The sequence below is a fragment of the Biomphalaria glabrata genome, chromosome 14 (assembly GCF_947242115.1).
Source record: "Biomphalaria glabrata chromosome 14, xgBioGlab47.1, whole genome shotgun sequence".
NCBI classification, from domain to species: Eukaryota; Metazoa; Mollusca; class Gastropoda; family Planorbidae; genus Biomphalaria; species Biomphalaria glabrata.
In genome coordinates this window covers 23,890,707-23,915,026 of record NC_074724.1, presented here as the reverse complement: position 1 = coordinate 23,915,026, position 24,320 = coordinate 23,890,707, and the positions used below count along the sequence as shown (strand labels likewise).

Below are 24,320 nucleotides of genomic sequence, written 5' to 3'. Positions count from 1 at the left end.
AATTATATATCTTTATTTATTTGATTGAAATTTAAAGAAGACACATAACGCATCTACTTAAAAAAATTCTATCGTTGCGTCAGATATGACACGTGACCATACTCGCAATTCAAGTAGATTAATATTTTATTGTTGAAGTTAATTTTTGGCGAAAAAACAAAAGAAAAAATTGTGTATGTGAATGTGTGCGTGTGTTAACGTTATTTTTTTAACTTGTTTGTATTTTATATCAATCAGTGTCAACCATTTAAATTATAGATGATACATGTACAATTAAGTTTTACATTTCTTTTCAAGGTTTAGAATTACCATGTGAGCTATGTTTGCATGAAAGTTCATGTATATGTCGTTCGTCAATTTAAACAGATAATGGGTTGGTAGAACTAAGCACTGCCGTAACGTAATTAATCTAAATTAAGTCTTAATTATACCGTTGTTATGCTGATTGGACGAAGCTATAGAAGTGTTTAGAGATTAAAACAATTGGTTCACACCAAGTAGGCTTTAAGCTTGTTCCAAAGATTTAAGATTCAACATCTTCTCACTGCGACAGCTGTTGCTCACTCCAGACAGTCTTTGATGTAGGATTTTTCATTTGTTTTTCTAATTTCATTTTCAATTATCTTCTACCTGGAAAGGAGGAATCTAAAAAAATGGTTTTAATTTATATTACGAATTTATTTTATATTTTTTAATAATTTTAATTTTAACTCTGCTTAAAAAAAAATCCAACATGTTCGATTCTGTAAGAACTTTTGTGGGTCCTAATTCAATTGTTTTATTGAAGCCATTTGAGCAAAGATGCTGTACTGTTTGTTTCAGGTTTATACATACCAAACTAGCCACATTTAGTTTTATGACGTCAAGACGGACGTAATGGAACAAATAGTTGTGATTGGTTTGATTTTTATTTCTACACTATTCGGTAAGTTTTCACCCATACCAAGTTTCTAAACAGGCTCTATCTGGCTGTTAGTTTACAACAGATACCAGATCTTTTCTGTAGTACTTTATAAACTAAATTACTAGTCAAATTACTTAGCTGAAATACTGAGTAGATGAAAACAGTACATTGGTAGAAGCTACTAGAATGCTTTGGCATTAAATTGTGAGTTTGGGTTAATAAAAATGTTCCGAGTAAAACAATGTGTCTATACATTTACATTTTGATATGCCTGCTATATTGTTGTTGTTTTTTTCGGTTGTATTTTATTTTAACTTTTAAAAATAGACATGTATACACAAATAAGTTTAAAAACATGCCTACATTCACACATCAACAGACAAGTTACTTCTCAATTCTATTTCATTTGTAAGTCTAACAGTATAACAAAACATCCATTTTTGATCAATTGTCTTCTAGCTGACAGTGTAAGTGTCCCGTGCCTGAATGATATAAGTCAAATATCTGTGAATGGGAAATGCTTCAAAGTGTTTAAAAATACTACAAATTGGAATGGCGCACAGGTATGGGTTCATGTAGCGCTACTTTCTTTAAAAAATAGATCTACAGATAAATAAATAAATATATAAGAAAAAGAAGCTCTTTAACAGATAATCTCATCATTGCTTGTGGCCAGCAACCATCTTGCTCCAGGCATATCGGTTTTGGGCGAGTTTCTCCAACTGTCACCACATTTTACTATCGCGGTGCTATGTATTCCTGGGTCGTCCCTTCTTATTCTTTCCTTGGTGAGGGCTGGACTTGTTATGTTCATACAGGTTGGCGAAGATTTGGATTGGAAGTAAATTATCTTCAATTCCTAATGAATGTTTGTAAGGTGTACACCATTTCCACAAACATAGTTGGAATACCTATATTTAGATTTTTTTGTTTTATTTCTGGTTTGTTAAATACAAATATAATTTAATTTTATACAGTTATTTGTTTTACAGGGTTTCTGTATCAAAAATTTTTACAACGGAAAATTGGCCGAGCCTATAACACAGAATGAATTAAACGCCATCTATAAACTGGTAGATGTGGTGAGGAATGGAGGTAAGATCTCACAGTTGTCAGGAACTTGTAGCTTCTGAAGAAGTAGTTGATCAAACAGTTCATAGCTGTAAGGTGTTCTCAACAAAACAGGATTGCTGAATCAAATGTACAACAACTGTACACTAAGTAAAAATAATGTTCCCCTTTCAGACCTTGTGGTCTATAGAGCAGATGATGTGACATCTGCTTCTGTGGCCAACGGTCAACGAGGGTGTCATGTGGTCAACAACTGTTCCTTTTCAAAAAATCATGAACACCTAACTGTTGGTTAAATATTAAACCGACGTGAAAAAAAATCGATACTAATTTTTAGATGAAAACACGTTAAACTTTGAAAAGAAAAATGAAAAGTGTTTCTAAGGTGTCACTAGGTCACGTCCTGCATATTGAACTAAAATGTGAACTGGCCTACTTTCAGTCGTTTATTTCTATGCCATTTATCTAGTTATCGAATTCAATCTTTCTTATCTTCTTTTAAAACTCTTTCACAAATGTTGTATTCGATGGCGTATTGATGTACATGCTGTTCAGCTGTTTGACCAGTACTGCAATTGTCTGCAATAAAGATCTATAAAGTAGCCTTAATCTTAGTCCTAGTCTTAGTCCTAGTCTTAGTCCTAGTCTTAGTCTTAGTCTTAGTCCTACTCTTAGTCCTAGTCTTAGTCCTAGTCCTAGTCTTAGTCCTAGTCTTAGTCCTAGTCTTAGTCCTAGTCCTAGTCCTAGTCCTAGTCCTAGTCTTAGTCTTAGTCTTAGTCCTAGTCTTAGTCCTAGTCCTAGTCTTAGTCTTAGTCTTAGTCTTAATCTTAGTCCTAGTCCTAGTCTTAGTCCTAGTCTTAGTCCTAGTCTTAGTCCTAGTCCCAGTCTTAGTCCTAGTCTTAGTCCTAGTCTTAACTGAGAGAGACAGGAAAACAGCCGCCATTGTGAACAATGAGGTCCTTATCATTACATTGTTATTAAAAAAAAAATTTTTCTTTTATCTACACAGTCAGGACATAGTGCACAAGAGATAGAAATATACTCTAGCCATTACCTCAGTCATTTATCAAAAAAAAAAGTTATTTCTAATTTAATTCTTTCTAATTGTATACAATGTAAACCTAGTGTCAGTCTGTCTTCTGTAATATCTCTATGGTTGATTGGAAAGTTTAATGATAAGTAAAATAAGTATCAAGTCGGGACATCTAATTAAATGTTAAACTTCTATCCCCAAAGTCTCAGATGCTACAATGTGTTGATGGTGGTGGTTGAATGTTCTCTAGAGAGAGTTGTTTTCACAAAGCTTACTCAGCTCACTCTGTCTGTCTCTCTGTCTGTCATGTACAAAGTTTGAACTAGTTTTTTTTCCTCACATTTGCAATTCTCGGTTTCAATTTAAAACTTTGCACAATTATTCATTCATTCTTGGTAGTCAGTCGAACATTAACAAATGGACAGGTCAAGATCTTTTCTTTTGTCTTACTTTGTTTAATTCTGCTATCTTGACTCAATGTTTATTCTAGAGTGACACTGCAATCTGATATTTTTAATGTGTTTGTAACTATGTAGCTAGATGTATGGCTGTGAAAGCCCAACAACATTTAGAAAAAATATGTTTTGGTCAAATCTAGACCAATACAGTGTTAAGTGTTCATGTGAAATATCTGAACTACTTTGAACAAACAAAAAAAAGGCTATAACTTCCTATTACAAAAATGTTAACGAATTTTCTTTGAAATGGTATCAACTATGTCTGAAACCTCAAAAAGAATATTTAAATCTAGTTTTTGTTTTCCAGCGTTAAATTTCATCACTTGGATAGGTGCCAATGATTTAGAAGTAGAGGGTCATTTCGTGTGGGCATCAGATAACAGTACATTGAACCCAGCCCTGTGGGGCAAGAGCACTCCAGATAACTGGCTGAACCCTTATACCAATGAGAGAGAGAATTGTGTGTCACTATTTGTCAATGAGAACTCAACCCGTCTGAATGATGCCTCTTGCTCCTTAAATTACTCTCTCATCTGTCAGTCAGGTAAGGCCTCGTTTATTTAAGATGTATTTAAAATAAACAGTTGAGGTTCATCTTTTTGCCATTTTGCCCTCACTGGCATACAGAAAAAAAAACACTTGATGCAAAAAGTTGAGGAAAAAGCCAGCTGAAGAATTCCTACAAAGGTCGCGAGACACATGTGTAAAGACCATTTGAAAAAAGTCTTTGCTGAAGACAGCACAAAAGGTTTACTTAGACTTTCGGAAGATAAAGATTTTGTGAGCGTCAGAAGTATCAAAATATGCAAGTTACAGTTGGGTCATGTCTGTCTCGTAAACCGTTATATTGATCTTCAGACACCAAGACAATATCACATGATCACATGATTTCACACTATCCAGGCTTTCTGCAAACTGCACACGACACAACTAACTCAAAGAATTTCACAACTCAGGGCTTCAAAGTAACAGTAACAGTTTAATTTCAAATACATCACAAATACTGTACAAAAACCTTACCTCTGTCCCAGACCGTCTACACACACCGTGCTGTTCTGACTTTGCCTCGTACTGGTCAAATTGTGAGATAACGTGAAGTCATTTGACTCCAACACATTCGCTATTATATAGGGTCTATACAGGCCTTCTAGAACCGGATGGAACGTCGCTTGACCACTCTGGTTGATCACATTCGCCTTGACTTCCGTGAGTAAGATTTACAACACGGGTCCTTCCCAAACTGCCATGTACTGTCACTCGTCAATGCTGAGCGCTCATGTAGCGCTGGCCTGGGGCGATTTGCCTAGTCTAAAAACATACAGTACTACCCCCCATCTATGTCACCACCAAGTTTATAACAATATATTTATATATCTGTTGTTGTTGTTTTTAATCGAGTCCAATGAAAACATTTTTGTTCGGCTTCATTATGCACAGTGATCATGAATTTCAAAGTTGTCGAATAGCACCGCGTCCCGGGTTGATTGTGGCCTACAGCGAGACCATTCGCAATAGAAGACCTCAACACTGACCTGCGACGTCACAATCTGAGGGCAGCGAAGACCAATAGCTGGCTTCCACATCGTGCAGACCCTTTATAACGATTGCTCTCGCCTACAGGAATTGACTCTGGCACAGCGTCCAGTGTAGAATGAACCAGAGCTTGCTAATGATATTAACATTTGACTAAAATCCTTATTCTATTATTTATGTTTCAAAATAAATATAAAACGTTAATAAACATTAACAATTAAATCTAAACTGCTCCTCAGATCCATGTGACACGTATCTGCCTGGCTCACTGTTCAGTGACAGCAAGTGCTACAAGTATTATAACTACGATCTAACCTGGGAGAAAGCTCAGGTAAATATATACATGTGTTACATCTTGTCTTGTTTAACGGTACTATTTTAATGTCGTTTGCCCCCTCAATAGGGAACCAAGCGTTTACAAAGCTTATATTAACTCTCTCTATCTGCCGGTCTGGTAAAAAAAAAACTTTTTTTTTTTTTCCATTTCCAAACCGCGAATTATGTTGAAACTTTGCACAGTATTCATTGCCCCTGGCAAAACATGTATAAATTTAAAAAAATAACAATTAGTTAATTAATTATTGGTAATTAATTCATTTTTTTATAACGAAATAAGTAGCTAATAAGAGGTGTTGATGTATTTATAAATGTATTCCCCCTATTACGTTTTGTCACATTATTTTTTCCAAAGCACAATTCTCGAATCAAGTTGAAATATTGCATAATTATTTATACTCGATGACAATACACCTGAATCAATGATATTTGTTGTTTTTTTTCAAGTAGTAGTAATTAATTAATTGTGTTTAAAAAAGTAACTAAACCCTGCCATCTTGAGATAAATGACAGTAATTATTTCTTCTTTCCATAACCCTTTTTAACTATTCGTTTTTCTTTTCCTTGTCTTGGAGTAGCTGTTGTTATATTGCCTCCTGGCCACACATTCAACAAGAACACATCTATTATCCTTAACTTTCGTACAGCCTAATAGACTTCTTTAATGTTATATTTCCAGCAATATTGTCTATATGCGAATTCTCATCTTGCTGAACCATATACTGACACGCTCCAAGTTGTAATAAATTCTTATCTGTATAACAGAACAGGTGTGTATTAACCGGGAGTCTGTGTAATAATCTAGATGACTCATTAGCGTTTTTAACAATTCTGGGGAATAGACATTCCTAAAGCACTGCCTTACGGGATTTTTTTATATTTAATTTAATCAGAGTAATCTGAACTTCGTTTTTTTTTAAATCAACTCACTCTGTCTGTCTTGTCTGTCTGTCTGGTAAAAAGTATGTACACGTCATTACTCCCACACCTATTATTGGATCAATTTGAAACTTTGCAAAATTATTCATTGGCCTAGACAAGACATGAATCAATTTACAAAATGTAAAAAAAAATTGTCAAAAATTACAGAAGGTAATTAATTACTTTGTTTAATACCAACAAGGGAAATTAATCCTTCAGTAATCACAGATATAGCTAAATGTGTAGGGTTTAGTCCACTTAAATAATTATTAATGCTATTTCTCTCACACGCATTCTCCGATCAAGCTTATTCTTAAATATATTTTTATAATAATAATAAATGTACTAATAATTATAGCTTTTATCTAGCATTACTTTCATACGTATAGCATGCTCTGAGCGCTATGGTCCAAACTCATTTGTGTACCAGTTGGGGTAGGGTCCACACTGGCGGATCCAGAACTTTGGAGTGGGGGGGGGCGATTTTTTTCCAAACCCTAACCCTAACGCCCAGTAAACCCTAACCCTATGCATAAACGTGCGTACAGGATATATATATATATTATATATATATATATATATATATATATATATATATATATATATATATATATATATATATATTCGATATATGAGAATAAAATAAGACTGTTTCTCAATCTTCGGCAAAAAAACAGAAAAAAAACCAGTCTTTCTCTTGCAAGTTTGGGGGTCTGGGAGCGCGCTGTAAGCTTCTTCAGTGGGGTTCGGGGCGAAGCCCCGACGCCCAAAAGCGTTTTCTTGCATTTTTCTCTGCAGAAACGCATTCTTCTGACATCTACAGCTCAATATTTATCAGTGGGGTTCGGGGCGAAGCCCCGACGCCAAAAGCGTTTTCTTGCATTTTTCACTGCAGAAACGCATTCTTCTGACATCTACAGCTCATTATCTATCAGTGGGGTTCGGGGCGAAGCCCCGACGCCAAAAACGTTCTCTTTCATTTTTCACTTCAGAACGCATTCTCCTGACATCTACAGCTCATTACTTATTAGTGGGGTTTGGTCGAAGCCCCGACGCCAAAAGCGTTTTCTTGCATTTCTCACTTCAGAAACGCATTCTCCTGACATCTACAGCTTATTATTCATCAGTGAGGTTCGGGGCGAAGCCTCGACGCTAAAAGCGTTTTCTGGCATTCTTCACTGCAATAACGCATTCTCGTGCCCTACAGCTCATTATTCATTCTATTATAAAGTGCCTTTTGAATAATGAGAAAAATATTCTAATATGAATTTATCGTCCCTTAATACATTGCAAATAAAACCGATTTGTTCTTTGAAAAGATTAGATACCCCACATATTTAGATTAAGGTTTTGAGGATCGCCGCCGAAAAAAAAATATTCGATTAATAATATTCAATAAAATTCTAGTATACGTTGTGAGTTATAGTCCTAAATTTATTTAACTAGAAAAATATGAGAGTAAAGGTTGGAAAAAGTCGTCTAGGGAAAGATTATCTGGCTTTTGAACTCATCTCAACCGTGACTGTTATATTCAAAAATTTCGTTTAAACTATAACTTTTCCAAAGCAAAGTCTTTCTTAAAATAGTTATGATAAATTCATGTCAAATTACACAAACTCTGTCTGGAAAGGGCAAGGGCGGTAAAATGAAAACTATTAATTCTCGCTCCTTTTTATAATTTCTGCTATTGATTGCATTTTGCATTAAAGAATAGGGGTTGGGCGACTCGATATAAGAATTTACTTTATAGCATATATAAATTATATTAGTGACAGATTTTTTTAATTTTGTAATTTCTTACTATAATACAAAAAGAAAAAGTATTGATTTGTCCGATGGGGGGAAGGGGATTGCATGTATCGCACTTCCACCTGTTTATATTATATAGATATTCGACTAATTTTGTTCACATACTATGATTTCTCCATAACAGTAGGAAACCCTCCAGGGTTTAGATCGGAAGGGCGGTGGAGGTATTTTCTCTTCCCCTTCCAATCGGCCAACAGGTGAACGGTTAAAATACCAATAACAAGTTTTAATCATATAGATATTTAATTGATTCTGTTAGCAAACTGTGATTTCTACAAATAAATAGGACCGCCCCCCCCACTCGAAAGTTTATGGTGGGGGGGGGGGCGGATTGAAGCCATCGCCCTCTCCCGACCCTACCAAATCGGCCAAAATACTAGAAGGGGGGGGCGAAATAATCTAAAAATAGGTTGAAAATTAAATAATTAGTATATATTATTAACATAAGTAATAAATTCGCATACAATTGTGTGAATTCTATACTATAATTCGTCCGACCCCCCCCCCCGAAGGGGGGGGGGTGGGGGGGCGGCCGAGGGGGGGGGCGATCGCCCCTACCGCCCCCCCCCCCCTGGATCCGCCAGTGGGTAGGAAGGTATCTGGGAGAAGGTTTTCCGTGCTGCCTTTAGGCGCACAGTAAACACAACTCTGCTCGAGTCGGGTGTCGAACTTCGTGCCCCCTTCATGTGTTGCAATATAGTTATAGTTAAACAAGAAAGTATAATATAGGTACGTCCGAAACGTTAATTTTCTTATTTAAATCTAATTAAATTATGATCAAAACTGTATCCTGTAATTAATAGTTTATTAGTAAAGTTTTGTGTACTTTTGCCTAACACGGGTACTTCAATTAGTAAAAGTTTGGGTTAAAAATACAACTTGAAACATTTGTGTACAAACTAATTTTCTAAAATGAAATTTATTTTTATTTTTTTTATAAATCATTTGCAACTTTCGATAATTGTATCTCTCTTAAAAACAGCATGGATTGGTGGCAGAAATAAAGATTGTAGTTCAACTTTTAAATGGTTTGTCAGTGAAAGCATAGTATCTAGTAATTTCACTAATTTCACCACATTTGTGAAAGGCAGCTGTTTGAACACTAGTCTACTATGGAACAATGTTGTCAATACGTCTTCTTGGAAGGCCAGAAATGAATTAGAAACGCACGCATTTGTTTGCGAGAAAGGTAAAAAAAAAATGAAAAAGGAATATTAGAAATATAAAAATTATATTCATCAATAAAGTTTTGTCCAAATGAAGGCTCTTGTTCTGTACAAATAGATTACCTTTGGCTGTACAAAGTATTACTCATCTTTGTATAATACAAAATGTGTTGATACAAGTATATTCTACTCTTTATTACCAATGTATTTATTACCAATATATTTATTAGCAATGTATTTATTACCTTGGTTTGAGCAAATAAATGATCATTTTTTGTAAAAATAAATAAATAAATATACCTTTTTATAGCATAACTTTCATACGTATAGCATGCTCTTTACGCTTTTTTCCAATCTCATTTGTGTACTAGTTGGGGGAGGGGTATCTGGGAGAAGGTTTTCCGTGCTGCCTTTAGGCGCACAGTAAACACAACTCTGCTCGACTAGGGGGTCCAACTTCGAGCCCCATTCATAGGTAGCTAAGCCAAGCCAAGTTCAAGCGTACTTAGCCTCTCGACCACGTTTCCCACATTACATTAGAGATAACCGTGCAAAAAGATTACAAATGTTTTACAATTAGAATGCCAATGATGTACTTATAGACAACATATGTTTTAACACAGAGATAACATGTCTTTGAACGTTTACAATTTAATACAATAGTTTTGTTTTGTAATAGGCCAATACTTTAATTATGGCAATGTCTTCGACTTTCGAAGATTAAAGATGAATGCAGTGTTTCACATGACTTAGCAAACCTAGTAGTGATCTGAATATTTTGCCACATTTAATGCAGACAAAGCCGTTGTCTTTGGAGGGAGGGGGTTACTTTAATTGTTTTTTCGTCTTCTGTGCCTGTCTTCAGCAAGTACTTTTGATTGGGCCTCAAATGTCTTCCACGATTTGTATGATGGCACTTTAGCAGTCCCTTTCACAAGCCTGCTTCCGCTTACTTTCCGCTATGCCAGTGATGGCAAATCTGAGTTGGCGGAACCTCTGTAATGCCGTCCTTCTTTATGCTCGCCAAAAAAATATTGCCTTTGAAATGCGGTCAATCCTTGATGTGACGTAGGTGTCCATTCGTTATAGAAGGCCTCAACACTGACATGCGACGTCACAACCTGTGGGCAATTAAAACCAATAGCGTGTTATCAAGACCTGTTATGTGGCAACTAGCTATTGGCCTAAACTGCCCACAGGTTGTAACGGCTGGTCTCGGGCCGACACACTGGTTGAACTGAAAGTAGTGCCTCTATATTGTCCACACCAAAATGTGGTTATTTGTAAGGCGACGTCTTCATGAGAGCATTTCCTATAAGTTTTTCACTGTCGCCAATCGAGTGTGTGACATATAAGCTAGTTCCATCTACCAACAAAAAATGAATGCTTATATAATAATGGTTATCATCAGACTGTTTGATAGCTCTGAGACATGGGGGCTCTAGAAAGTTTATCAAAGACTCTTCAAACGCTTCCATTAAACTATGATTAAAGACGCATTTGCTCCATAATGGGCATACGCTGGTATCACAAATATAAGACGTGTATTATTAAATCTTTGACAACAGATGATATTCAAACAAATAAAACATACAATTTTAAAACGCATAGTGAAACGATAGAAAATTTTGGCTTGATGTTTACACATTTAATAACGTCTTTCCACAGCTATAACCAGTCTTAACACGCGGATCTATTTGGCTCTACTTCCAAGTCTCTCCAAGACCAGTCCACAGTGGGGACATCTTCAAGCGACCACCAACTTCTCTGATATGATCTACGTCAGGTTTAAAAGCAGCAACAACTCAGAGAACGTGACAATATTACCTCTGACCCCAACTTTCAAATCTGTTCGTTTTATTGTGGATGAAAATCTTTTTCTGACATCGTCAGGTATTTGCGAATTAAACTTAGCGAAAAATTGTGTTTACTTTAAAACAAACTTTAAAGTATAAATTATCTTACAAATATCTAATTTAAACAATTCCTAATAAAAAGATAGTTAGGTATAAAGTTTCATTTTAACATAAAATGGGAAATACTTTATCAAACAACTTTTTAATATAAAATATTTTTTTATCAACATAAGGGATGTTATGGTTGAGTGTTTAAGTGCTTGATCTCCTTGATCAGGTAGTATTGTATTCAAATCTCGGTGAGAAATAAAGATTTTACATTTGTATATTTGGGTTTTTTAAACTTCAAATCACATTACAGTGGATCCCTGGACACATTGGCGTCATGGGAAACGAAATGGCAGATAAGCTATCGAAGGCAAGATCATCTATAGAACAACCAGATAGACTTGTAAACTACCTCACCCTAAGGTCAATGTTAGTCAACAATCACAAAGAGGAGTGGCTCAACCAATGGGCATCAGGAAACACAGGCAGAGCCATGTACAAAGAAATGACCATGCCAAACAAATTGAACAGTATTAACTTCCTCCCCTGCAAAGAGCAACTTACAATCTTCCTACTAAGGACAGGACAGATACCTCTGTTAAATTACCATCTCAATAAAATAAATCTCATACAACTACCCCTTTCTAGACACTGCACCCACCGTTACGGAACCGTAAACCATATCCTCTTTGAATGCCCCTTCCTAATCCACCTTAGGTAGACCCTACTACCACTCCAGCCCAACATAACCAACACCCTGTACGGCAGTGCTGAACAACTGAAGAAAACAGCACACTATTTTTCCTTGGCACAGTCTGCAAAAGAGCTGCTCTTAACTATGAAATACTTAATCAACAGATGTAACAGTAAGATACTTATTGCAGACAACAGGTATACATGTATTATTTATTTCAATCTATCAATAACAATTATACTAATATAATTTTATCAATTTATTTATTTGTTTGTTTCTCAAAAAAAAAATACAGATGTCTATTATCGCTATGTTAGAGTAAACTCTACTCAGCCAGTCACCGTAGTCTTGTATATAATGGACCAGACCAGAACCAGCACCACTTTGGTTTATCCTGAACAGATTTATTTTTCAAATCTGTTTAAACCCACGTCTTATCTACCATTATCAGCTTTAAGTCAACTGACAGGTAACTATGAAAATATGCCATTGTTTAAAAAATAATTTATTTAGAAACAAACAAAGCCTATCTAAGGAGAGGAATCGCAAAAATCACTGTCATATATCTTAATACTGCAGGGATAAGCTTCCTTTTTTTCTATAGAAAATAAATTTAATTATTTACCACCAAATATATGGTGTTTAAGTATGAATAATTATGCAAAATTTCAACTTGATACGGGAAATACACTAAGTATTATTCATTTTTCTTTTTCGACATCAAACAAAATAATTAATTAACTTTTGAATTAATAATTTTTAATCAATTAATGTTTTAAATACAACAAACAAACTGTGTAAAATTTCAACTTCATACGAGAATAGGTGTTTGAGAAATAACGTGCACAGATATTGTACCAGACAGACGGACAAAGGAAAGAGTATTGCTGCTTGACGGTTCGTGTCCTGGTCAGGACTGTCAATTATTTCGCTATATGGTTGTACTTAGTGCTGCCATGTTAAATGTGACATGTATATATGTGTCATTCATTGTTTGACCATCTAGTTTTGCATTTGTTGACACAGTCACTGTTTTTATCTTTTATTTTATACTGTTTCGTGTCTGTGTCATATTAACTCATGTGTCGTGCTAATTCAAGATGACATTAATTCAAAATGTTTGGTGCCTCTGTCACAGCTGATGACATGTCATTGACAGTATCATCGGAGAGTTTGTTCCTCAACAACATAACTTTGATTTTAAATAACTGGTGTACACCAACATGGGTGATGGTCGGAACTATGTCAGTCAATCTTAAGTAAGTCTTTGTCTCTTCTGTTTCTCCAGATAACTTTGATTTAAAAAAAGGGGAGATGTAATAATTTTTATGTAGAAGTTTGATTGGAACTCTTGAAAACAAAAGTGAATAAACCAACAACAATCTACTATATATTTGCTAGCACCATTCACTGACACAGTAATCACGAGAAAAAAAACACCTCTATATCTAATCTAAATTTAGATCGAGTTCAGCGGTTCTCAACCTTTTTAGTTTGGCGGCCCTTTTTACAATTCCCCAATATGCTGCAAAAATATATTAATGTAAATGTAAGAAAAAGGCGCAACACAGGCACATGGCGATATGATTGCGTATAATTGATTCAGATGAGTGTAACTAACATTGCTATTAATGAGTTCAATGTCTCCTGACTATCTTTAACTCTGGATCGACTTCTGGCAAGTGCAAACTGTATGTCGGGTAGATTTGGAAAGTAGGATAAAATTTCGTCCACTTGCATGGCAAATTCTCTTTCTCTGACATTGTCATTACATCCGATGGTCAGGGGCATTGTCATTTTTCTTATAAAGAAAATAAGATTGGTAACATGGGAATATTATTTTCGTCATTTTTGTTTGCCAATTTGAAGTTTGCAAGGATCGTATTTTTATTAAAGGCAAATCAAGCCATGTTGCATTTGATCCATGCAGTGACGTTTTTCATTTCTTGTTGTAAAATCTTGTGATAGTGTTTTCCTGCGAATATTTTTCGATTAATCATACAGTGAGTTCCAATGACTTATAAAAACATTTTCTGTACTAAGCGTTGAAATCAAGACCAATATAGTAGCACACTTGGACCACCATCCTAGCAGACTATTTCTTAAAGAGATTTTCTAGCTTTCCAAAAATGAACTAAAGTTCTCTTGCAGACCTACATCACGTGCTGTTGTAGTCCTTTCAAGAGGTTGCAAAAGAAAAATCGTCTTTGAATTTTTTATTTTAATTTTTATACCTGATCTTTGCCTTTAAATTATTATGTAAGTATCTGGAGGATGTAATAAGAATAAGGGCCCAAGCCAGAGACTATCATTGAGCCCTTGAGCTATTTCGAATAAGAACTAAAAAGCAGAAGAACAGTCATATGGTATTAAAAAAAAGTCTAGTCCCGATTTGTTACGGAGGAGATTGTGTGAGGGAGGGTGTTGGGATGGTAGGGATGTGAAGTGATGCTCGAATAAGCGTACTGCAGAATATATACAAGAATTAGCTGGCCAAATGTACGAATGGAGGAGCGTTTAACTTTATTTAGTAACTATTCGGATATGACCCGCGCCCTGCGGGTCTTAGTTTGGGCACCACTGATCTACTGGATTGAATTTAGATGTGGTAAAACTTGAAGAATGTTCCCTTCACATTTTTTTTACTTTGCCACGAAAATAAAATAAATTAATTAAAATAAATTCCACATTGGCACCATTCCTCATTGGCCCCTTTCCACATTGGCACCATTCCACATTGGCACCACTCCACATTTGCACCACTTCACATTGGCACCAATCCACATTGGCGCCATTCCACATTCACACTACGAAGGGCACGAGACAAAACGTTTTAGAAGGCTTCACAACTGACCTGTGGGCTGTAGAGACCAATGGCTCATTGCCACGCCTCTGACTTGGCAACACACTATTGGTCTAAACCGCCCACAGGTTGTGACGTTGCAGGTCAGTGCTCAGGCCTTTTATGATGATTGGTCTCGATGTAACACCTGGGAGTAAATCAAGAGTCGAAGCCGCTGTGTACATTTACTAGTGATCTAGTTCAATTAGTTCCTGCTTATATTGTATCTATCTAACAGCAATGTTGAAAACATCACAGTAAACCAGTTGACTCTCTATCAAACATTAAACCTAAACCTGCACACAAACCTGGACAGAACCTATCTCTATTCAACACAACCCGTCAAAGTCTCACTAGGAACCATTGGGGTAAGTGAGCCCATAAACACCTAAGTTATAATGCCGCACATTCAGAAGAGACCAACAAACATCGAATTTGTTTGCTCTTTCCTTTGTTGCAGAATGTTTTTTTTAAATCAAGTATTGACAGTAGTCACCTTTCAATATAGGGTCCATAGCGATATTTAGTTTATACATTTATTTCTGATTTTACCCAATACTAAGATTATATTATAAGATTATTATTATATTGATTGCCAATGTTTATTTTTATTATTTCAGCTTATTTCCAATCTGATAACTTACGACAGCACTTTAGAAGAAATGCTTCCAATAAGTTATATAGGCACGTCTTATGTTGGCATGTCTGCATTACTCCCTGGTACACAGACGAAGATAAAACTGCAGGCAGTCTATAACTGGACACTTATAAATATTGTAAGATTGTTTCGTTGAAAAGAATACATTTTGTTTTTCATCTTATAATTTACGTTTAAAAACAAAACGATTATTATATTTAAAAAATTTAAAAAAAAATATTCGTAATAATTATTCGTGTCTCTAGATATAAATTAAGTGGCTTCTAACATCACTTTAAAATTAAGCGCTGTCACAAAAAAAGAATGCTGCCAGTTTAGTATGTAAGGAAATTTGTTAACAATGTCTGCATACTAGCAATGAAATTTAGACGCTTCAGAAAGATCCTAGGTATCAAATTTAAAGACCGCATCCCAAACGAAGAGATTAGCGACAGGGTTACTAAATAATGGGACCCCACTATGACCTGCTAACTAGTGTAAAAAAAAACTCAAAGTAAAACTCTATGGCCATATTACAAGGTCTTCGGGGCTCGCAAAGACGTTCACTCAGTGAACAGTACCAGGAAAAAGAAGAAAAGGCAGACAGAGAAAGCGATGGGAAGACAACGCAGAAGAAATGGCGGGACTGCCATTAAAAGAGGTTCTATCAAAGGAAAAAGAGAGGAATGGAGAAAGACGGTCGTCAAATCGTGCGTGTTGTACCAACGGTCCAACAGACTAAAGGATATCTAAAGGTGAAAAGTGATCTGCATACTAAAGTGTTTGTAACCCCTTTCCATAGAGCAATAGGGCTTATGGGATCTTGAAAGAAAAAGAGACCTGTCACATCTGATAACACGTACAAAGGCATATTACAATTTGTTTTAAAAAATTAAAAGGATCAACCCCCCCCCCCTGCACACATACATCATTGGTCCCTCCCACTGAATTTCTAAATACTTTTTGTCTTTAGTATTCAACCGTACTGCCTATGTCTTTGTGTTGCGTGGTTAAGACAAATGGATGTATCTATAACCGTAGAGATCAATGATACCAAAAAAGCAAGGTCACTCGGGATACTTGAAATGGTCATGAACCAACCTTTTTGTGACATTACATATTAAAGTTCGCTAATTGAGATCACAACATTAATAATAATACATGACGCGACAAGAATGCATACACAACATACATTGAGTACAAATAGCAAGATCTCAGATATGAAGTTGGCATGAAGAACAGTAACTTTATCCGAAATTTCAAACTCCCCTTTATATATACTCTCTAATTATAGTCCTTTTTGATATTTTACTTTATAACTGTAACTGCAAGGCTTAAAATTAATTTTATTTCCCTTGGGCTTTTTCAGCTGTAGATTGAGCAAGGAAATATAAAACTTAAAAATAAAAAGAAAGCTTATCTTAGGGGAATAACTCCACAGTTGCAGCTTTATTTTTCAATAATTTTCAATAATCGGCTAATTTTTTGTTAATGATCAAATTTTGTTAGGTGCAATAAATATTTGTTTAAAGCTTCAACTTCATCCGAGAATGGGTATGGGAGAAATAACGTGTACAATTATTTAAGGGGCTAAATCCCACATATTTAGCCATATCTTTGTGTACGGAAAGATTAATTTCTCTTGTTTGTATTTTTTAAAATAAATTAATGAATTGTCTACGCCATTGAATAATTGTGCAATGTTCCTACTTGATCTGAGAATGTGTGTGTGGGAACTAACGTGTTCAAATTTTGTATAAGACAGACCTTACTTTTACCTATCCCTTAGTCTGTTGGACCGTTGGAGCACCAAGCAAGATTTGTCGACCGTCTTTCTCCATTCCTTTATTTTTTTGCCTTGTTTAGAACCTCTCTCAATGGCAGGCCTGTCCATTCTTTAATGTTGTCCTCCCATCGCTTTTTCTGTCTGCCTTTTCTTCTTCCCCTGGCACTGTTCCCTGAAGGAAGGTCTTTGCGAGCCCCGTAGATCTTGTAATGTGGCCAAAGGTTTTAAGCTTTCGTCTTTTCACAATAGTTAGCAGGTCGTCATGGGCTCCGATCGCTACAGTAACCCTGTATCTGATTTCTTGGTTTGTGATGCGGTCTTTGAATGTGATGCCTAGGATCCTTCTGTAGCATCTCAATTCCATTGCTAGGATCCTCCTCTCAAGCTCTGCATTCAACGTCCACGACTCGCAAGCATATAAAAATGTGGCCATGACCAGAGAGCGCATCAGTCTGATTTTGATGCCGAGGGATAAGCCCTTATCTTTCCATACTATTTTAAGTTTTGAAAGGGCTGCTGTGGACTGTGCTATTCGGGCCAATAGTTCGTTTTTTTTTCCCTCATCTGAGACAATAGCTCCGAGGTATTTGAAGCTGTTAACTCTAGTTAGCTTTTCACCTCCAATACTGATGCCTCTTTTAAAGCCCTGATGGCTATTGGTCATAATTTGAGTTTTTTCGGCATTTATTTGCATGCCATATGCTGCGGAAGTCTTGTCAATGCGCATCAACAGGTCAGCTAGTTCTTCTTCTGTCCCTGCTAGGCCGTCAATGTCATCTGCGAAGCGCAAGTTAGTAATTCTTCTTCCTTCAATGCTAAGACAGACAGAGTTTGATATAAGCTTTGTAAAAAAGGAAAGTAAACACCCTGACACGCTTTATTTCATGACAATCAAGATACATTTATTTCTTCTCAACACCGAGTATTATTTATGTGTATTTATCTCTTTCTACATTTTAAGAAATAAATTTGAAATTTTAAAAATATTTCAGATATCCAGCAGCAATAGTTCTGTAGTTCTGTCATCTATTGGTGATACCTACGAATTGTTAATAAATAAAGACACAGCCTACTCTCTAAACGGAAACAAACACTTTTATGCCTATCAAATAAACTCACGTAAAACAGGTACAATTAGATTTGTGTTCATTTTGCTTATTTGTGTATTTACTTGTGTTCTATTTTCATACAAACCTGAACTTAAATTAGTTGAATCATTAGAGTTAAAATCACTGGCGGATCCAGGGGGGGGGGGGCGGTAGTGGCGATCGCCCCCCCCCCTCGGCCAACAGGGGGGGGGGCCGGACGAATTTTAGTATAGAATTCACACAATTTGTATACGAATTTATTACTTATGATAATAATATATACTAATTATTTATATTTCAACCTATTTTTAGATTATTTCTAGTATTTTGGCCGATTTAGTAGGGTCGGGGGGAGGCGATGGCATCAATCCGCCACCCCCCACCATAAATTTTCGAATGGGGGGGGGCGGTCCTATTTATTTTTAGAAATCACAGCTTACTAACAGAATCAATTAAATATCTATATGATTAAAACTTGTTATTGGTATTTTAACCGGTCTTTATATTATGTCGTTCACCTGTTAACCAATTGGAAGGGGAGGAGCGAATACCTCTACTGCCCTTCCCATCTAAACCCTTTGTGTGTGGGGGGAGCGGTCCTACTTTTATGGAGAAATCATAGTATGTGAACAAAATTAGTCGAATATTTATATAATATAAACAGGTGGAAGTGCGATACATGCAATCACCTTCCCCACATCGGACAAACCAATACTTTTTCTTTTTGTATTATTGTAAGAAATTACAAAATTTAAAAAATCTGTCACTAATATAATTTATATATGCTATAAAGTAAATTCTTATATCGAGTCGCCCAACCCCTATTCTTTAATGCAAAATGCAATCATTAGCAGAAATTATAAAAAGGAGCGAGGATTAATCATTTTCATTTTACAGCCCTTCCCCTTTCCAGAGAGAGTTTAGGTAATTTCACATGAACTTATCATAACTATTTTAAGAAAGACTTTGCTTTGAAAACGTTATAATTCAAACGAAATTTTTCAATATAACAGTCACGTTTGAGATAAGTTCAAAAGCCAGACAATTTTTTCCTAGTCGACTTTTCCAACCTTTACTCTATCTCATATTTTTCTAGTTCAATAAATTTAGGACTATAACTAACAATTTATGCTTGAATTTTATTGAATATTATTAATTGAATTTTTTTATTCAAAAGGTCCTTTATAATAGAATGTATAATGAGCTGTAGGTCAGGAGAATGCGTTACTGCAGTGAAGAATGCCAGAAAACGCTTTTAGCGTCGAGGCTTCGCCCCGAACCCCACTGATGAATAATGAGCTGTAGATGTCAGGAGAATGCGTTTCTGCAGTGAAAAATGCAAGAAAACGCTTTTGGCGTCGGGGCTTCGACCAAACCCCACTAATAAGTAATGAGCTGTTGATGTCAGGAGAATGCGTTTCAGCCGTGAAAAGTGCAGGACAACGCTTTTGGAGTCGGGGCTTCGCCCCGAACCCCGCTGAGGAAGCTTATAGCGCTTTCCCAGACCCCCAAGCTTGCAAGAGAAAGGCCTCTACATGACTGGTTTTTTTTCGCCGAAGATTGAGAAACAGTCTTATTTTATTCTCATATATCGTATATATATATATATATATATATATATATATATATATATATATATATATATATATGCTGTACGCACGTTTATGCATAGGGTTAGGGTTTACTGGGCGTTAGGGTTAGGGTTTTGAAAACAATTGCCCCCCCCCCCCACTCCAAAGTTCTGGATCCGCCACTGGTTAACATGAACTTGCATATTCTCCACGCCTTTGGTGTGTGGCTTTGTAAGTAGTAATAACAATTGCGCTGATTATTTTTTGCCGCTTTTATACAAGATCTATCTTCTAGGCTTTATTTTTCTACATTGGTATGATTTAGATGAATTCATATTCGTATATATATATATAGATAAATACTAGCCTGACATTACCCGCGGCCTGCGGGCCTTAGTTTGTGTTTACTAACCTAGTGGATTGGATTTAGATGTATGTTAAACTTAGCTAATGATACTTTCAAGTTTTTTCTCTTTCGCTACGAAAATAAAAGTAGTTTAGCGAAAATGGTTTTACCCGAAGCCGATACATTCATATTCCATATCTATTAAAAATGAAAGGAGCGTAAGATATAAAGTACAATTAAAATGGGTTTACCCGATTTGTTAAACGAATGTACTATAAAGTACATCAGGACGTTCTGAAGTCACAGATATATGGAATGAATTTATGTAAAAATGTTTTTGAAACACAAATTCCAAGGTTAATTTTATTAAACAATGAAATTAATAGACTTTATTCTATATATTCACGTGTCAAAGTAAAAAACTATCTGTGCAAAGTGTAGTTTAAAAAATTAGATCTAGATCTAGATCCTTTCAATCTAAACATGGTAAACGTGGCCTAGATCCATGAAATAGTAATACTTTCATATAGTTGGGCGACTTTTTTTTTTAGTTTGTTTTAGGGTTACTATGCATACGTCACGGTTCCAGATAGTACCCAAGGTACATTTCTGCCAAGTTTTATCAAGATTGGTGAAACGGTTTTGATTTCTATGCGGAACATACATACATACATACATACATACATACATACATACATACATACGTATACATACATACATACATACATACATACATATATACATACATACATACATAAATACATACATACATACATACATACATACATACATACATACATACATACATACATACGTATGTATACATACATACATACATATTTATACATACATACATACATACATACATACATACATACATACATACATACATACATACATACATACATACAAACGTATGTATACATACAAACATACATACATACATACATACATACATACATACGTATGCATACATACATACATACATACATACATACATACATACATACATACGCCTTACTTTCTACTTTATAGTATATATTTATTAATGTATGTAGGCATATGAGCAAATAAAAATATTTATAATCGATCCAATGAGATATAAGTTTTCTTGTTTTAAGGCACCAGACAAGATATGTGTGTAACATCACTGCTGTCATCCAATGTTTGGAGATATGAGTATGACTTTGTTAGAGTCTCTGCAAACCATACAGTCTATATTTATATTTTTGCTGAGATGAATGTATCTTCAGACATAGTGACCAGTGACGAGTCAGTGCGATGGACATGCCGTTTTGTACCAGGTATAAAATGTATTAAAGTAAATACTCTGGTCATTAAAAAATGTGTATTATTATCTCAAGAACTTATACAATAGTAATATAGTCGAGTATAACAGTCACAAGTGAGCTACACTGAAAATTATCTACAGTGGGATGGTAAATCGAATGACGTCACCATCTTTTAGACTATACACAAATATTATAAAATGGCTAAAAAAAAGGCTCAGCGAAATTAGGTAACATTTAAACCCTTGTGGAGAACAATAGGAGAAACAGTAGACTTACAAAATACGTTAAAGGAAGTATGATGCTACAGGCGGAGAGAGCATCATTGGAACCCGACTCATGGCATTCTTTGCCCTGCATCCCTCTTGTCCTGAAACAAAACATAGTAATAGAATAAATAGAGGCACTCAAGAATATAAAACAAATAGCTAAACGAATGTATTACCTAACTCCAAATACCTATAATAAAGTCATTGCTTCATTTCGCCTGTACAAAAAAACACTTGGTATCTCGTACTAAAAAGGGCACAATAAGAACTTATGATACTACTCATCATCATCGAAAGAGCCGCATGTGGCTGGTCTAGATTCATAAGCCTATCATTAGTAATGTATATACTCTGATAAAAAAAATAAATTCATTTTATTTTTAGTACTACATTTTGTGTTCGTTTAACATTTCTATGTTTAACATAGTATATACTCTTATTATGGATACTATATTTCATAGGTACCCGTTATATGGGATGCACTACGGTTTTGTCAAGCAGTGTGACCTACTTACATATTGAACTAGCCAATAGACAAAGACCTTTTGGAGCTGACGTGCTAGGATATGGCCCGACCTCATCATTCTGTCATCCAATGGGTATAGCTGACGTGGCACAATCCTTGAACCTCGAACCAGTAAAATACTTACAGTTTTGTTTCTGACTTAGGCAATCCTCTGCATGTTATAATACTTTCTTTGCATTGAGTAACATAATGATAACCAACATTGTATATTAATTTTGGTCTATACGTCAAACTATAAAGATATGCATAATATACATTAAGTTAATGTATTGAACCGTATTTATTTCTAAACTGTTGTGTCTTTGATAGAGAAGATTAAGGATGAGTGCAGAATGTATATCTACATACTATGTTTTGATTAGGAGACATATATAACAGCACAGGGCTACATCTCCTCAGATTTATACACAGAGAGATAGAAAGAGAGGTGGGGATAGATAGATAGATAGATAGATAGATAGATAGATAGATAGATAGATAGATAGATAGATAGATAGATAGATAGATAGATAGATAGATAGATAGATAGATAGATAGATAGATAGATAGATAGATAGATAGATAGATAGATAGATAGATAGATAGATAGATAGATAGAGACAAACTGACATACAGACAGAAGAACAGACTAAGAGCTATGTAGGTTTACCTTTTTTGTCCACATTGCAACTGGGGATATTTTGCTCTCAGCATTGATGTATATACCCTACTCAAAAAATCGCGTTAGGAAATGTAAACTTGTTCGTAAGTATAACATCACAACACAATCATGTTTTATTGGCGCCTTAGAACTTTTTTGAAATAAAGAAAATATTTGACGAAAAAAAAAATTTTTTTTCAGTTTCAACACGACAGCTACTTACAGTCTCTTCAAGACAGAGACCAATCGATATGCAGTAATGTCATAACCACCACATATAGCATCTCTACATCCAGCGACCTCATCAACTATACCACCTCAAGTGTTATCCCTTTGGAAACTACATCAGAGGTTACCCCTACAGACGCTGCACTAGTAGCGACTCCTTCAGTAGCTGTAGCAGTTGCCACCACTGCAGAGGATTCCATAGTCTCTACCAGTAGCGACCTAGAAACGATACAGTTTAAGTCAACAACGTCAACATCCACCACAAAAACAAGTCCAAAAGTCACCACTAGAAAGACATCACCTAAGACGACTCAGAGCATCAGGCAACGGATAGACGCCTTGGTCTCTTATTTAAAACTGGACTATCATAAGCTGTCGTCTTATAAGAGAACTTTAATCTCTGTTTCCGATACAAGAATATCTCCCAAAGTTTTTGCTGGTATTGGCATGTTTCTTGTACTAACTACTGTGGCCATGCTGTCCTACAAAGACTTGGTCAAAATTGGTCGGTACTTCAAGACTTTATGTAAGACTAAATCAGGCTTAAAATAAATCTGGGATTAAATTATGTTTGGTAGAGAAGAATTATCTAAAGCAAATCAACTTTCACCTTGTAACTAATGTAAACATTATGGTTATGTATAGATCTTTAAGAAAAATTGTTTTATCATAGAACTAGCCATTTCAATAAGTGATGCGAGCATGTTTGTTTTTCTATTATTAAAATTATATTTATACATTAAAATGTTTCTTTGACTCATGCTGGTTTAATGTGTTAATATGTATAGCTTTTTCTTAAGGCTAGAACTTAGGTATAATGACAAATATTTAAAACCCTTTTTCTATGGAGATATTGATAAAATAGAGGCAAAGAAGAAAATATGAAAACATTGGCAAATTATACATTTCGTATACTACAGGCCTTATTCAGTCGTGAATGACTATGGTTCATCTCGAACACGTTTTCATGTGACTGTGGAGCCCTATTTAGGTGAGACAGACCCGTCCACATACACCGCAAGGTTGTTAACGCCGGAAGTGGTAATAGTTTTAAGCCCATCATTACCTATAAAATATTTCCAATGGCACGCGTCTCAAATAGCCTCTGACAACCAGTCCAACTCCTGGACTTCACAGTTTTGTATTCTATTTAATATTTAATAAACTTTTTTTACTATTTCTCTTTTTAGCTTGTTCAAAAACGTGCGTGCACACTAATAATAATTTTATTTATAAAGCGCTGTTAACAAACAAAATGTAGGCTCAAGG

At 35.4% G+C, this 24,320-nt stretch overlaps 1 protein-coding gene across 1 annotated transcript; it reads left to right on the top strand.

The window, feature by feature from the left end:
• Window positions 1-827: 827 nt before the first annotated feature.
• LOC129922667 (uncharacterized) lies at window positions 828-23,800 on the top strand. Its single transcript, XM_056009378.1, has 16 exons — window positions 828-925; window positions 1,364-1,467; window positions 1,897-1,999; window positions 3,774-4,010; window positions 5,239-5,330; window positions 6,015-6,105; window positions 9,048-9,254; window positions 10,900-11,124; window positions 12,125-12,298; window positions 12,968-13,088; window positions 14,910-15,039; window positions 15,292-15,447; window positions 18,087-18,222; window positions 21,221-21,403; window positions 22,119-22,294; window positions 23,025-23,800. Exons 1-16 carry the CDS (start codon window positions 877-879, stop codon window positions 23,601-23,603), a joined length of 2,763 nt encoding a protein of 920 aa, XP_055865353.1. The 5' UTR covers window positions 828-876; the 3' UTR covers window positions 23,604-23,800.
• The last annotated feature ends 520 nt before the right edge of the window (window positions 23,801-24,320 follow it).